The 14,452-nt window shown below is 43.3% G+C and overlaps 2 protein-coding genes across 2 annotated transcripts in view; one reads left to right on the top strand and one right to left on the bottom strand.

Moving 5' to 3' along the window:
* Positions 1–1,428: 1,428 nt before the first annotated feature.
* On the bottom strand, positions 1,429–8,944 carry slc3a2b (solute carrier family 3 member 2b). The gene is made up of 8 exons (XM_050062296.1): positions 8,475–8,944; positions 7,416–7,606; positions 5,619–5,792; positions 4,948–5,045; positions 4,636–4,778; positions 2,585–2,900; positions 2,167–2,226; positions 1,429–2,059 (listed from the first exon to the last, which is right to left on the bottom strand). The coding sequence occupies exons 1-8, from the start codon at positions 8,807–8,809 to the stop codon at positions 1,712–1,714; spliced, it is 1,665 nt and encodes a 554-aa protein (XP_049918253.1). The 5' UTR covers positions 8,810–8,944; the 3' UTR covers positions 1,429–1,711.
* Positions 8,945–9,680: 736 nt separating this feature from the next.
* LOC126401127 (uncharacterized) overlaps positions 9,681–14,452 on the top strand; it is a 7,275-nt gene continuing 2,503 nt past the window's right edge. The window contains exons 1-3 of the mRNA XM_050062230.1: positions 9,681–9,909; positions 10,112–10,481; positions 11,586–11,912. Of these exons, the coding sequence (XP_049918187.1) occupies positions 10,190–10,481; positions 11,586–11,912 (619 nt within the window). The 5' untranslated portion in view covers positions 9,681–9,909; positions 10,112–10,189. The remainder of the gene's footprint in view (positions 9,910–10,111; positions 10,482–11,585; positions 11,913–14,452) is intronic.

The following is a 14,452-nucleotide window of genomic DNA, read 5'->3' as shown; positions in this document are numbered from 1 at the left end:
TTAAATGTGTGACTCCCTGTCAGGAGAGATTTTGTATCTATCTGGTTAAATAAAGAATCAATAATATAACATAAAGTCTGTAAACTTTTTTCTTTGTTTCTCAGTAGATGAAGTTCGAGCAGCTTCAGACTGATCTTCTTTGTCTCTGCTTCTCAGTGTCAGTCAGCGACAGAGATGGTCCAGTGGTGAAGGACGGTGACTGTCAACCTAAAGACCAGGGTTCAATCCCCACCTGAGGTACGTCACACAGGAGTGTGTGTGGTTTCATTTGTCAAACGCTGCCATCACGAAAGCCATTCATCAAATTTCACATTAATTTCAACTTGCAAATTTCTTGCTTGTTCACTGTTGCCAGTTGTAAGCTCTGATGAAGGTCAAGTAGACTGAAAGCTTAACAAATAAAGTGGAACACTGAATAGATGCAAGTGTGCGGAAATCTTTTTTCACCAACTTGCATCTGTCCATCAAGGAGGAAAAGAGAACGTGTAAGTCCACTGAGCCCACGGCTCAAGCTAGCTAACCTGACGGGCAATTTTTAAAATGTTTCTTGTTTTCAGTTTAAATGTGTTTGAGTGTGCAGGCTGATCAGCTGACTGATCATATGACAGTGGAGCTGGTCATGTGACCTTCACCTTATTAAACTTTTAATGGGTCATCTGCAGCCTGTTGGTTAAAATCTAAAACCTCACAACTTTCACCTTGATCAAAAATGACTTCTTGAGTATTTTTAAAGTGTAAAAACCCTTAAAATATACAGAACAACATCACAGGTAACGACACTTTAATTTGTACCTTAAATGACCTGAATGTTTTAATTAAGATACAAACAAGGTCAAGTAACAGATCAGTAAATGAACTGTTGGATATAAGAGGGGGTTTTTTTCTTCTCAAAAAAACCTTTAAGGGAGACGTACTGTTAAATTAACTTAAACAAAATGAACATGATTTCAGTACTGGTGTTACAGGAAAATTAAAAACCCTGTACGCTGTAAATGTCACAGCAGCAGTGATGGAAGAATTTAGATCCTTTGTTTAACTAAAAGTACTAAAACTTACTAGTAAAAGCGTTGAAATTGTTACTGGAGTAAAAGTATGTCAGTACAATCAAGAAAATGTATGTATGTGTTGAAAGTAAAAGTATTCCATGCAGAAAAGTTTAAATCAAGTGAATCAATCAAAATAACTAAATGGAAAAGCAACAAGTCCTCATGATTTAGAAGCTGTGATCATGAAATGTTTTTGTGTGAAAAAACTACTGGTCAAATTTACTCTTATGTAAGAGAAGAGCAAAAATAAAAACAACAATGGTGAATCAGAACAAATCCTCGATACATACAAAAGTAAGAAAAATTGTTTGTGTTGAAATAAAAAATTAACATTAACATTTAGCTTTACAGACGGACAAAAAAAGACAAACTTCAAAATGCCTTTCCTTCATTTTTTATTTTGTTTTCACAGAATGCACACGATAGAGGACAGCTGCATCATCATCATCACCATCACATGGTCAGATTAATATTCATCACTTACAGTAAACATGACGCACCTGCTGTCGTGAGAGAATAAACATTTATTTAACATGTTAACCAGATGATTTGACTGAAGCTCCGCTCAGACTGTGGTTCTGTTTCTTTAGGCCTGAAGCCAGAGAGCAGCTCCAGTCTGAATGGAGCTTTAATCGTCTGGTGATAACATCACAATAACCTGAGGTCTATCCAGTGTAGGGAAACTTGAGGAGCGCGGCCTGCCCGGGGCCGAGCCGCAGCTCCATCAGGTCCACGCTGCTGTCTGCAGGCAGGGCGCTGCTATTGGTGCCGAAGGCGACTGTGGCTCGCTGAGGCAGCCGTGCGCCGCTCAGCTGCAGCGTCGCCGCCTCGTCCGCCCAGTTGAAGGCCGCCAGGTAACGCTCGCTCTGATCCCACTCCCGCAGGTACGCCAGGGAAGAGGAGGAGTTGGAGAGGAGGAAGAAGTCTCCGAACAGCAGGGAGCGCTCTTTAACACGAAGATCGCTCACACTGCGGAAAAAACTGTGAAACGACAGACGCTCGGCCCGCTCCTCCTGCACACAGAGAGATCGGTACAGGATATTTACCAATACTGCTGCAGCATATGAACAGAAGTGTGAAGAAGAAGTTTAATCTTCATGTTTACTTGATGCTTGTTTACCTGCAGTGTCCTGTTCAGCTGCTCGTCAGAGTCCCAAAGCATCATGGGAAACTTGGTGCCCTTTAACACAGAAGTTTAAATGTCCATATCAATAATCAATCATCATGTTTGATTCATGCAGAGAGGGATTATGGATTATTGACAGGGCTGCACAGTATGTCGGTTTTTTTATATCATCATGATGCAAACTCTGCACACTTGAAGGAGAAAAGTGTGAATACCAGAGAGGAACTGGTGCCTAAAAAGAAAAGGCATTTAGCTCCATCTAGTGGTGAAATGAAGAATGACATGGCAGCAGAGAGCAATGTAATATTTCATTTTTCTTTCACAAAACATGGAAGATGCTGTGACCCAGACTCCACGCATTAATTCAACAATATAAATCCGTCTCTGTGGACTGACAGGGACGCTCCCTCACCTTGTCCATCAGGCCGATCTCATCCCCGTAGTTGATGAAAGGCACCCCGGGCAGTGTGAGCAGCAGCAGCTGGTGCAGTTTGACCAGAGCCGGTCCCACCAGCGAGGCCAGGTGCCCCTCAGCCCGCCCCCCCAGGCTCCAGGCCAGCTTGCTCTGGTTGTGGGATGAATACAGGAGCTGGATGGACTGAGCATGCTCCGCAGCGTCCGGGCTGCCGGAGCGGAGGACCCTGGAGATCAGCAGGTCGACACCGGTGGAGGAGAGGAGGGTGGACACGTCTTCAGCTGAGGAACGTTCTGTGACGCCGATCAAGACCCTGGAGAACACATCGAGACTTTATTCAGACAAATCCAGATTTCTTTTTTAAAAACACAGTTCACAGTTTTGAAGTGTGATTTTGAGGTAGGCCCGTTTAATAATCAGTCCCTGCCTCAGATGAAGTCTTTTATTTGTTTATGCAGCAGAATACATTTTTTATTTACTTGTAACAAAATCAAAGAGGCTCATTTTAAATTTATTCACACATCTCATCTTTTCTCCGGAGAGGACGTGTTGGATCTGAACAAACTGATGTCAGATGTAAAAACGAAGAAAAAAAGATCAGAACATTTCTGCATCTTTTTGGGGGAGGTAAAACATTAAGTCTGTAAATATTAATCCATGTCTGATCTGCCTCTATATAACAGAAAACACTACATATTAATTATGATGAATTACTTTGCAAATAAATGTTTTTTGGAAGCTGCACAAACATTTTAGATATTTCATGATATAATTTAGCAAAGGACGACTCGCAGTAGACTGACGTCTTACAGATGTAAGATGTGAGATTTACACTTCTGCATCAAATAGACGCACAACCTACACCGTAGCCTCACGTGCACCTCCCCAGAAATATAACTACACGTTACAATGATGCAGACCTCCTGTCTGTTTCTGTAAGCTGAAACCATTTCCCTCAGTGGAAACAAAGCTTTAATTTACTTTAACTTCACAGATAAGAAACAATAAATTGTGAAGACAATAAAGCCTCCACAAAAATAGCATTTTAAGTCTTGTGTGTGATTTATCCTGGCTTCATATGGGCAGAGGAAACCTCTGCTAGTCGCTAGGCTAATTTATACAGTGTAAAATGCCATAGGCTTGTGCTAATAACGTTAGCACGTCATAATTGTTTGGAAAACGTGTTTAGTATAAGACAGTTGTTTTGTCAGTGAACCTTGTGAACTGTAATGGAGCCAAATTGTAACGTTACCTTTGTTAAATGTTGCTGTTGTCCCTGGCTTCATATGAGTAGAGGAAAAGTCTGCTAGCTGCTAGGCTAATTTATACAATGTAAAATACTATAGACTTGTGCTAATAACGTTAGCATGTTGTATTTGTGGGGAAAATGTGTCCAGATAAAGACGAGTGTTTGTCTGTGAATGCTGCGAGTTACAGTGAAGCTGATTTGTGTTCTTGTGTTTGAAGTTGTCTCGTGAAGCTGATTTGTGTTCTTGTGTTTGAAGTTGTCTCTATTAAGCCATGTTTAATGTGTGTTTAATGTGTGTTTAATGTGCGTTTAATTTGTGTTTAGAATCAACTAAACTTTACAGCACTTCACAGAAACTCCGCTGCCGACTAGTGTTTTGGAGGTGTAACTGCAGAGTGACAAAGACACACCACCACACGTTCTGCCCTGATTTTTGAAATCCAGACTTCAGTCTGAATCTTTTGTTGCTCTGTGTGCAGGTCTGTCTTTTCTACAGTGTGACATTTCTCTGATTTCCACACCAGTAAAGAAGATGAACATGGGACAGTTTATTAAGCCACAGCTCATCCCATGCCTGCCAGATTTGTCTTGATACAACTCTAGAGAGAAAAAACTGGGTTCATTTTTTAGTTCTAAGGAAAAGTGGATTTGTCAGATGTGGAGGAGAAGCTGAATTTGTTCTGCAATATTTTATTTCTTGTCATCTAAAAGCCTGAACTCTTTATGTTAAGGACAGAACTTAGTATGAGGACAGTCTGAGTGGTCCCAGTGGTCCCAGTTTGACAGTTTGGATACTAACTTCCTGTTGGGGTGCTCCTCCGTCACGTTCTGGACGATGGCTCGAATGTCGGTCCACAGAGACGGCACCACGCTGGCCACACGCTCCACCCCCGACAGCTGCACGCCGTCTACGCCTTCATTCATCCAGAACACCAGAGCGGACTGAGGACAGACAGACAGACAGACAGCTGTTTAGAGACATCGACAGTGCACCCTGCTGTGTCACACATCAACACAGAGTTTAAATCAGTTCTGTTTTGTGAGCTTCTACATTCATCACTTGACCTGTCATTTCTAGGACACCTGCAAACACCTGTCTGTCTGTATTCACCTTCAGTCTCTCAGCCACGTTGGTCACACTGATGTTGGAGAACCAGGGTCCAGATGATCCCTGGTAGTTTGGAGTCAGATCCAAAACCACAGAAATACCTGCAGAGACACACGACATGTAAACGACACACATCTGTCTGACTGTACTTATATCATGGTGTGTTTGAGGTACCGGGACTTTTGACACGTTCCTCTTTTCTTTTCCTGCACATTTCAATGTGAAATGTCTGATTTAATATTAGATGTTAACCATCAAGAGGAGAGGACAGGTTTCTGTCTCAAAACTCATAAATGTTCAAATAATTTAATACTTTAGATATTTGTTTTTAAGGCTTTGAATAAGACACATAATGAACTGTGAAATGTCAGTTTTATGGCGACATTGTAAGAAGCAAAGTGGCATTTTTTGCAGATCATTTAGTCCTGTGATGTCGATATAAACCAAATATTCCTCAGAATAACCTCACATTTACATTTATTTCTCCTCAATAATACCAAAACTACATATAGTTACTTTAAGGAGTTAATGGTGGAGAACATCACATTACTTATACAGAATATTTAAAGGGAAACTTTGGTATTTTTCAACCAATAATCAGAGAGAATCAGCCTGATAACTGTCTGTTTCATCAACCTGATATGTTCTATCATTTTAATGACATGTGTCCTCACCCTTCTTATGAGCGGCCTGGACGAGGCCTTTAAACTGCTCCAGGTTTCCGGCCTCAGAGGAAATCTCCTCGAATCTCAGATTCATGGCGTCGTCTGCTGGAGCGACGTGGATCGGACCGACCACCAGACCTTTAATCTTCAGCTGAGCCAGATTGTTGATCTTCTGCTCCAGACCTGCAGAAGAAGAGGAGGAGGAGGAGGAGGAGGAGGAGGAGGAATTTTAGTCTCTCTCAGATGCTCAGATGGATGCCAGAAGGTTTACTAAGGTAACTAGCGTCTGCTCTACAAGGATCTCAGAACAATTTCAGCAGTGAACGGTAACCTTTTATTACGTATCTGCTTGAACAGCTGTGAAGTTGGAGTCCTGTTTGTTTTCAACATCTACGATCGACTTTTGATCGAAATCTAATCTTGTACAGTTGTTTCTGTTTTTTATTACGGGGGCAAATCATTGTCTCATACTAGACTGTACCTGTCTGTTTGTCTCCGGGGGGTTAAAAAATGTTTTCCTGTACTTTTGAATACACGTTTTTATAATGTGAAAACTAATAAACAAGGTTGGGGAAAAAAGTCCTGCATTGAAAATGATACTTAAATAAAAATACGTAGGTATTATCAGAATGAAGAAAGAATCAGAAATATTAAATTGATCCCTGAGGGGAAATTGTGAAAATGTACTTAAAAGTATAAAAAGGTGAAAAGATAAAAAAAAAAGTTCCTGATGCAGAAAAGTCTAAAAAAAAAAAAAAAAAAAATTAAGTCTAAAAAAAGAAAGAAAAAAAATGTAATTAAAAAATAAATAAAAATTGTGACATAAATGTTTATCAGAATAGTTGCCAATTAATTTTCTGTTAATTTGCTAATTGATTACAGATTACTGCTTCCAGCTGTATTTCCTTACAGCTGTTGGGTAGATTAATTTATGACAAAATAACTAAATATAAAACTCGTGTTGTTGTTTTTTGTTGCAAAGATCTTGTGAAGTAACTGTCAGATAAATGTGGTGCATTAAAAAGCACAATTCCCTCTGAAATCAAGTGGAGTAAACGTAAAATAAAACACTCCATTAAAGTACCTCAGATTTGTAGCTAGAGTAAATGTTGAGTTACATTCCAGCGCTGCCTGTTTGGGAGCTGATATGACAACAGGAAACAATGTCAGCAGAGAACGACCCTAAAGTTCACCAGATGTTTATTATAAAGTCAGCTGCAGGTCATGATGCTGCTCTCCTTACAGAGAGTTATTTCAATTCACAGTGTGATGAACTGTGTGAGCAGCTGCTGTTTGCTGTTAACCCCTGGATCACTGGATCAGTCTGACACTGAAGGAAACTTAGAAACATGATGATTCTCAGGCACCTCCTGCAGCCTCTTTTTCTGTGATTTCTAACTGGATTTATGGACGTTTGTTCTGGACAGTGTGAAGAAAAGGAGGAAGAGTTCTGACTCTGATTCGCCTCAATCCTCATTTATTTTTAAACACAGACGGAAACAAAGGAGCTGACCTCAGCTCTCTGGAGGTGGTGTTTCCTCCGCTGCGTCGCGTGACAGTAAAATGTGCGAACCAGCTCTGTGACTTCTGCTTCTGCTCATTCAGAGTAAAGTTCAGACTTCTGCTAAATGTCAGCAGGTCTGTGGTCAGTCAGCACAAAATACTGACTGAGGTTCACTGACTCTCAGATAAAAGCTTGGCTGCTGTTTTTCCTCATAAAAATGATCTCTCTTTATTAAATATATATTCGAATTCAAACTGCTGTCCGGCTCTCTCTCTGAATCTCCCAGAATGCCTTGTTCTCACCCTTCAGGTCGTGGGTGTCGGTGAAGGCCTGGATGCTCCCAATCTGGTACAGCGGGCCGTTGTTCCACCAGTTGGTTTCAGGCAGGTCTCTGCAGCGAGGAGCCCGAAGGATGATGAGGACGGCTCCAGCCAACATCCCCAACCAGCCCAGCCAGAACACCACCAGCAGCGCCCAGCGGGTCCTCACCCAGCTGGGGACACACAGAGGACGAGGAGGAGGACACATGGAGGAAGACGGGGACATATGGATGAGGATGAGCAAACGTGGAGGAGGATGGGGACACATGGAGGACAAGGAGGACACATGGAGGAAGACGGGGACACATGAAGGAGGAGGAGGATACATGAAGGATGAGGACATAGGGAGGACGAGGACACGTGGAGGAGGACAAAGAAACATGGAGGAACACCAGGATACACAGGGGAGGATGAGGACACATGGAGGAAGACAAGGACACATAGAGGAAGTCCAAGACACATGGAGGAAGAAGAGGATGCATTCGGGAGGACGAGGACACATGGTGGGGTACAGGTAAACATGGAAGAAGATGAGGACACATGGAGGAGAATGAGGACACGTGGAGGAAGAAGAGGACACATGGAGGAAGGCCGAGGACACATGGAGGAAGGCGAGGACACATGGAGGAAGACGAGGACACATGGAGGAAGATGAGGACACACAGAGGAAGAGGAGGACAGGGACACCCAGAAACAGGAGGACAAATGGAGGAAGATTAGAAAACAGGATTGCAGGAAAATCAGCTGATGTATTGATGTTCTTCATATATTTATATTTATATATTTATATTTATATTTATATATACGCCACATATTATATATTTATATATACGCCACATATTAACTGATGTTGTTCTCCATGCAGAGCCACACCCTGTCTGAACAGCTGATCTCAGGTCTGCAGTGAAATACATCTGTGACTGAGTCCTGACTGTGACGTCAAAATCTATATGATCAATATCTGTCTGTGTGTACAGTGTGTGTGTGTGTGTGTGTGTGTGTGTGTGTGTGTGTGTGTCCAGGCCTCCTCCTCCTCCTCACCCAGGTGTCCCGGCCACCCTGAGCAGCTCCTCCTTGCTCAGCCCGGTGAATGTCACCTCCTCCTCCTCTTCATCGGGGATCTTCAGCTTCACGGAGCCGTTCTTCTCCGCCGCCGCCTCCTCTCCGCCGGCAGACGGAGGCTCCTCGGTCCGGTCTCCTCCTCCTCCGGTCATCGGTATCCTCTCCTGCTCCTCCTGGTCCAGATCCGCCTCACTCACATCGGCCTCCGTCGCATCAGCATCCGAGGGGACCGGAGCGGGATCCGCCGCCTCCTTCGGTTCAGCATCCTTTGTCTCAGCATCCCTCAGATCCACGTTGGTCTCCTCCGTGTTCATACCGGCGACCCGTTAATCTACCGTCTATTAATCTGATGGAAGGAACAGGGACCACAGAGCTGAGCTGCACCGTCTGATGTGTCCGTGGTGTCTGTCTGTCTGTCTGTCTGCTTGTCTGTCTGACCGCAGCGCTGCAGCCAATGTTGCTTTCACTGCTGTCGGAAATATGAGAACTCATCGTGTCAGCAAACTCCTCAGAGTCTCCTCCCTCATCTACATCACGGTTTATCTGACGCGTTGGCTTGTTTTTGTTCGCTGATCATTAGAATCTCCTCTTCAGTCCTTTATTCAGAGATTTTACATTTATTTATATATTTGCACTGAACATGCAGTAAAAAAACACCTCTGCATTCAACAATAAAATCCCACAAAAACAACGTGAGCAGCTCAAAATATTAAACACACAACAGTTTAAATGGCTTGATGTAACATTAATAATCTAACACAGCTTCTCCTTCTGGTTTACTGAATTATATTTATTATATTTATAGGATTAAGCCCTTCTTTATAAATGACAATACCAAATTACACAGAAAATGAACGTGTATCTTCACACCTTCCTTGTAATATTAATTCAAGGGGAAAACATTAACCACAGGGTCAGTTTATGTGCCTCTGTCCCTGTAACTTCAGGTAACCATGAGCTGCTGCCAGTTCAATATTTGTTTGATCTCATCTGGATCTACACTTCCCTGAGTGTCAGTGTAGGTGGCACTAGAGACCACAAATGAAGCTTTTCAGCATGCCTGAAAATGATTGAATGATGGCACTTACTGTTGCTCTGTATCACCATAGCGCTATAGATTAAATATAATTCCAGATAAAAGGCAAAAATCAGTTTCAGATTTAAAAAACTTTAATGTACCAGACGGTCAATTTGCTTAACAGACAGTCCAACTTTTCTCTCTATAATCTAATTGTGTTGCAGGCACAGCAGCCAGCAGCTGCTACTTTCAAAAGTATCTGTTGGAGGGCCTCACAAGGTAGAACGAAGATCGGGCCCAGGTTGATTGTTGAGGCAGTACCGACTCGCTGGGGTAGGCTATGTATCATCTACGTGGACCGTGACTGCTGCAGCCAAGACAGCTGCCTTGTTTCTGGTATGAAACCAAGTGTTCATACTAATACTGAAAACAGTGAAATTACAACATTAATTATCTCATGTAAAAATATTTATCACAGACCAAAGCCAGGACTTTATTCAACATGATTACATCATACTGTATTTACTATCTATAAAACATCACGTGAAATAATCATTTTAAGAAAATTAAACCACATAATTTTTCTTTTATCACACAGCTCGTGGTGCACCTGGACATCTGACACCGCTTCGCATCCGGTGTCACGACCGAAAGCCATGAGCTGTACCCCACCTTCATGAGGCAGCTGTCTCACTGCATCTTCGAGGTGGACCTTGGTGATGCCTACTGTCTCACTGAGATGAAGCGGTCCAAGCTGGCGGGGAAGCGCAGGATGGTTGGCCTGACTGAGGCCAAGGTCATCAGGAGGATCTCCAAAGAGGAGTGGAGGCTCCACTGTCGCAGACGGCCATGTGGGACAGTGGAATCAGCTCTCCTCATCCAGGATCTCCTCAACACCTTCGGCAAACCGGCAGAGTCCATGATGGAATTCCCATTGCTGAACGCTCTCCGGATCCAGGATATTCTGAGTATGTAGCCATGCCACCTGAGCTGCATCCAGGACCCACCAGGTATACAGCTGTACACGCAGACTGGCAGGCTGACAAAGAGCAGAGTCAGCCTGCCAATTTATCGCTGCACAAGGGACTCCACGTCTTTGGAGTCTCTTGTCTTTTTTCAGAATGAGCTTTACACCAGATTTTGTGTTCCTGCCTGGTACCACCCAGCTGCGGCTTCAGGCCAGTCCTGAAGCTGTTCAGGTGGTCCAGCAAAACAGATCAGAGCAGACCACAGCCACACAGCCAATGACGGAGCAGAGGGCAGAGGCTGATGCTAAAGCAAGGGTCTCAGCCCTGGGGAGGGACCCGGCTCACTGCAGGCAAGTCCTCAGTCAGATGGAGGTCTTGTTTGGTCATTACCGGGGCCAGACCTTCCAGTGGCTGCTGACCCACGACACTGGCTATGCAGCCGCTCTGCTGGCCAGCCACGACGCAGAGACTGAGTGGGGAGATGGCAGCACCCCACTCGTGTCCAACAAAGACCGGCTGCTGGTGTATGCCCGCCACTTTCCTGCTATGGCAGCCGCCATAGCAGACAAAAGGAGCATGGGCACTGAGGCAGAGGGTGACCGGAGGGTGGGCTTTGGTAAATACTGCACAGGGACGTACCGGCAGTTTTATGAGACCGTGGACGCAGAGACCAGCAGGGAAGGCAATGTGTAAAGTAGTTTTACATTACGAAAGGTGTGCAGACACAGGTAACATGATGTTAAGTCAAAGTTTTGTTTCAAACTCTCAGCTACAGGAACTGGGCTTGGCAGCAGACTCCAAATAAGCCCAACTCACGACTGGCGCAGCTTATGCAGTATGTGGTCAGGAGGGACCAGGAGCAGAGGCAGACCGTCACCACCTCTGCTGCTTCAGCTGCCACCACCTCCTCAGGTGCTGCCACGGTGACATCGTCTCAGACCTCCTCCACCTTCCGGTCCCCTTCAGCAACACTTTCTCAACCCAGCAGCGCTGCAACCTCCACCTCCTCCTCCAACACCTCATCTACTATTCTATTATCTTAGTATGTGATGTGTCAAGTAAGATAAATATAATGCAATGCTTTTCTTTTTCTGTTGCTTACAGCATCTTCTCCTGCACCACCACAACCTCAGCCCCGCCCCTCGTCATCTAGTCTGAGGAAGAGAAGAACCACGGCCCTCTTAGGTTTTTATCCGGTTACCTCCTCCTCCTACGACTACGAAAAAGTCAAGGATGACGGCATACAGGAAGAGGAAGGCAGCTGCAGGGCAGGGGCTGCTACCGGGGAGCAAAACTCGCCTGGCAATGTCGCAGTATGTCTGCAAGAAGTGTGGCCAGCCCAAAAGACTAGAGACCAGCCACACTCAGCTATATGGGGTGACCTACTGCACGTCGGTCGGCGAAAAATCCGTGGAGGAATTGAGGCAGGAGGTAAGAAGAATATTTGGAGCTCAACAAGAGGGAGACTGACAGACATTTTAGTTGAGTCATTCTTATATATTTTTATATTCAATTTTTTTTTTTTTTTTACATCTTTATCACATTATGTGGCCAGATGTGGATGAGGCAGATGGGCCACAGTTTCCACCGCCCTTCAAAACAGACATTTTGCCAGACCACTGATCCCCAGAACAGAACTGTTGAGGTGGCTCAGAGGTCAGAGGGGCGACCTCCAAAGAGTCTCACCGCCAAAGAATGAAAAAAATTAGAAAGAAGCCTGCGAACAGAGAGCTTCCTAACACATGGACAAGTAGCCAGATCTGGGAGAGGGAGCTTGCCAGCGAGTGTTTGGTGGTCGGGCCTTGGGTCATGGGGCCTGGTCGGGCTCAGTCCAAATAGATAACATGGAGTCAGCGCCCTGTGGAACCACCACCAGCAGGGACAGGATTCAGGGCTCGGTGGCAGGCAGGCGTGCTGATCCCTGGTATTGTGGACTGTGGTTAAACAACTATACAAAAATCATATGTGTCAGACACATGGAGGCAAGGACTCAGCACTCCTCATCCAGGACCTCCTCAACATCTTCAGCAGTGCAGCAGGACGTGACAACCTGGACGTCCTGTTGTTTATATTAGTGCAGTGTTAAATGTTTATTCATTATCATTTCCAGTTTTATTGTTTGCATTGTTCCTTAATAACTGTTTTCTGGTCTCTTTTATATTTTCTCATCTTTTCTCTTAGTTCAAAAAGTCATCATTTCAACTAATAAAACACTTTTACAAAACCAACAAAAACAACAACCCTGAAACATGAAATGCAAGCGCATCACGAAAGACAACAGATTCATAAAAGTGCAACAAGAGATTGAAGCAACTTCACATGAAGTGACAGAAGAAAAGGTTTGGTACATAAAGCAGGCTGTTCTTATGAACTGTTTATATTTCCAACAAAAAGTAATGATCCCTCTTAATCATGAGCCAGTAATTCATGTCTAACCAACGTATTAAGGGAAGGTGGGATCACATTACCAATGTACTGACAAGAGTAGAAGTCGGAGCCTTGCAATCTAAAGTCTGTCACTGTCCAAAGTCATAAACACGGAAGCAATGCACATAACTGTGATTTTAAGTCACCCTGCTCTCTGTCACAAAATTCAGCTTTTACCCCACAAAACACCAAAGAGACCAACAGATAGTTTAACAGCTCAAAAGGTTTGTTCGTGCTCCTCAGACAGACAGACTCAGTGTCTGTTAGCTTGTTAGCTTGTTAGCCCGTTAGCTTGCGAGCCTGTTAGCCCTTCAGCAGGTGGATATTATTTCTGCAGACCTCAGTGAGACTCTGCTGTAGTTTGGTTGAAAGTTCAGCTTTTTTATATCTCACCAAACTGTCAGTTATATACATGGAAGCAACACATTTTAACTGTGATTTAAAGTCACTCTGCTCTCCATAACAAAATTCAGCTTGTAGCCAAAAAACACCAAAGAGACCGACAGTTTAACAGCTCAATAGGTTTGTTCGTGCTCCTCAGACAGACAGACTCAGTGCCCGTTAGCTTGTTAGCCCTTCAGCAGGTGGATATTATTTCTGCAGACCTCAGTGAGACTCTGCTGTAGTTTGGTTGAAAGTTGGAAATTTTCAGCGCTTGTTAGTGTTTGTTAATGTTTAGCATTTTGATCTAAATGCATTTATTTATTGATACAGGTCATTTATTATTTCTGCTTCTGTCATGATACAACATACATACAAACTGGTTCATTTACTTACTAAAAAAAAAGTTTTAAGTAAATTCATTGACGTGTGCGAAAGAATTTACAGAGAAACAGTTGTTGCCAATTAAAATCTTAGACATGAGGCTCCTCATATATATATTATATTAATATTAACTAGAAAAGATAAAAATTGTAGTTTGTGCTGACATTAAAATGCAGCTGTGTACATACACACAAGTGAAGCAGCTTTAACAGAACATCACCTATTGAAGATCAGCTCGACCTTTTCTTCCACCACTTGACAGTTTCCCTTCACTCCCTGCAGAGACGCGCTTATGCACACCTGTTTAAACTATGACTGAACGAACAGGTGAGCTGACAATAAAGACTGATTACACAGAACCTGTGTTCTGTTGTTTGTATGTAGCTGATTCATTCACAGATTTAAACACTGTATTAAAAACTCAACACACAAAGTTTCTTTTAAATATTTCCCACTGAACTTTTAATATTTAACTTTGTTAAAACCTGCTGGGGTCATGGGAGGAAAAGAAAGTAACTATGAACAGGACGTACTGACTTTTAAAATTAAGTATTAATGCTCTTGACTTTGTCATTTGTCTTCATCAATTAACTAATTTAAAAGCATATAATAATGTCAGACTTTATAGTATTTAATCAGTGAAATCCACTATTCATTGCTTCAGATAACGGTCATGCTGTTTAAACCTTTTTATTCAACTCGTGGCTGGCTGCTGTCCTCATTAACACACTGCTGTAAGTCTGTTTTGCATAGTGTTATAATGTCATCTGCATCTTATA

This window comes from Epinephelus moara, chromosome 14 (assembly GCF_006386435.1).
Source record: "Epinephelus moara isolate mb chromosome 14, YSFRI_EMoa_1.0, whole genome shotgun sequence".
Classification (NCBI taxonomy): Eukaryota; Metazoa; Chordata; class Actinopteri; order Perciformes; family Serranidae; genus Epinephelus; species Epinephelus moara.
Note: the sequence above shows the minus strand (reverse complement) of the source record. Positions and strands in the feature narration are given on the sequence as shown.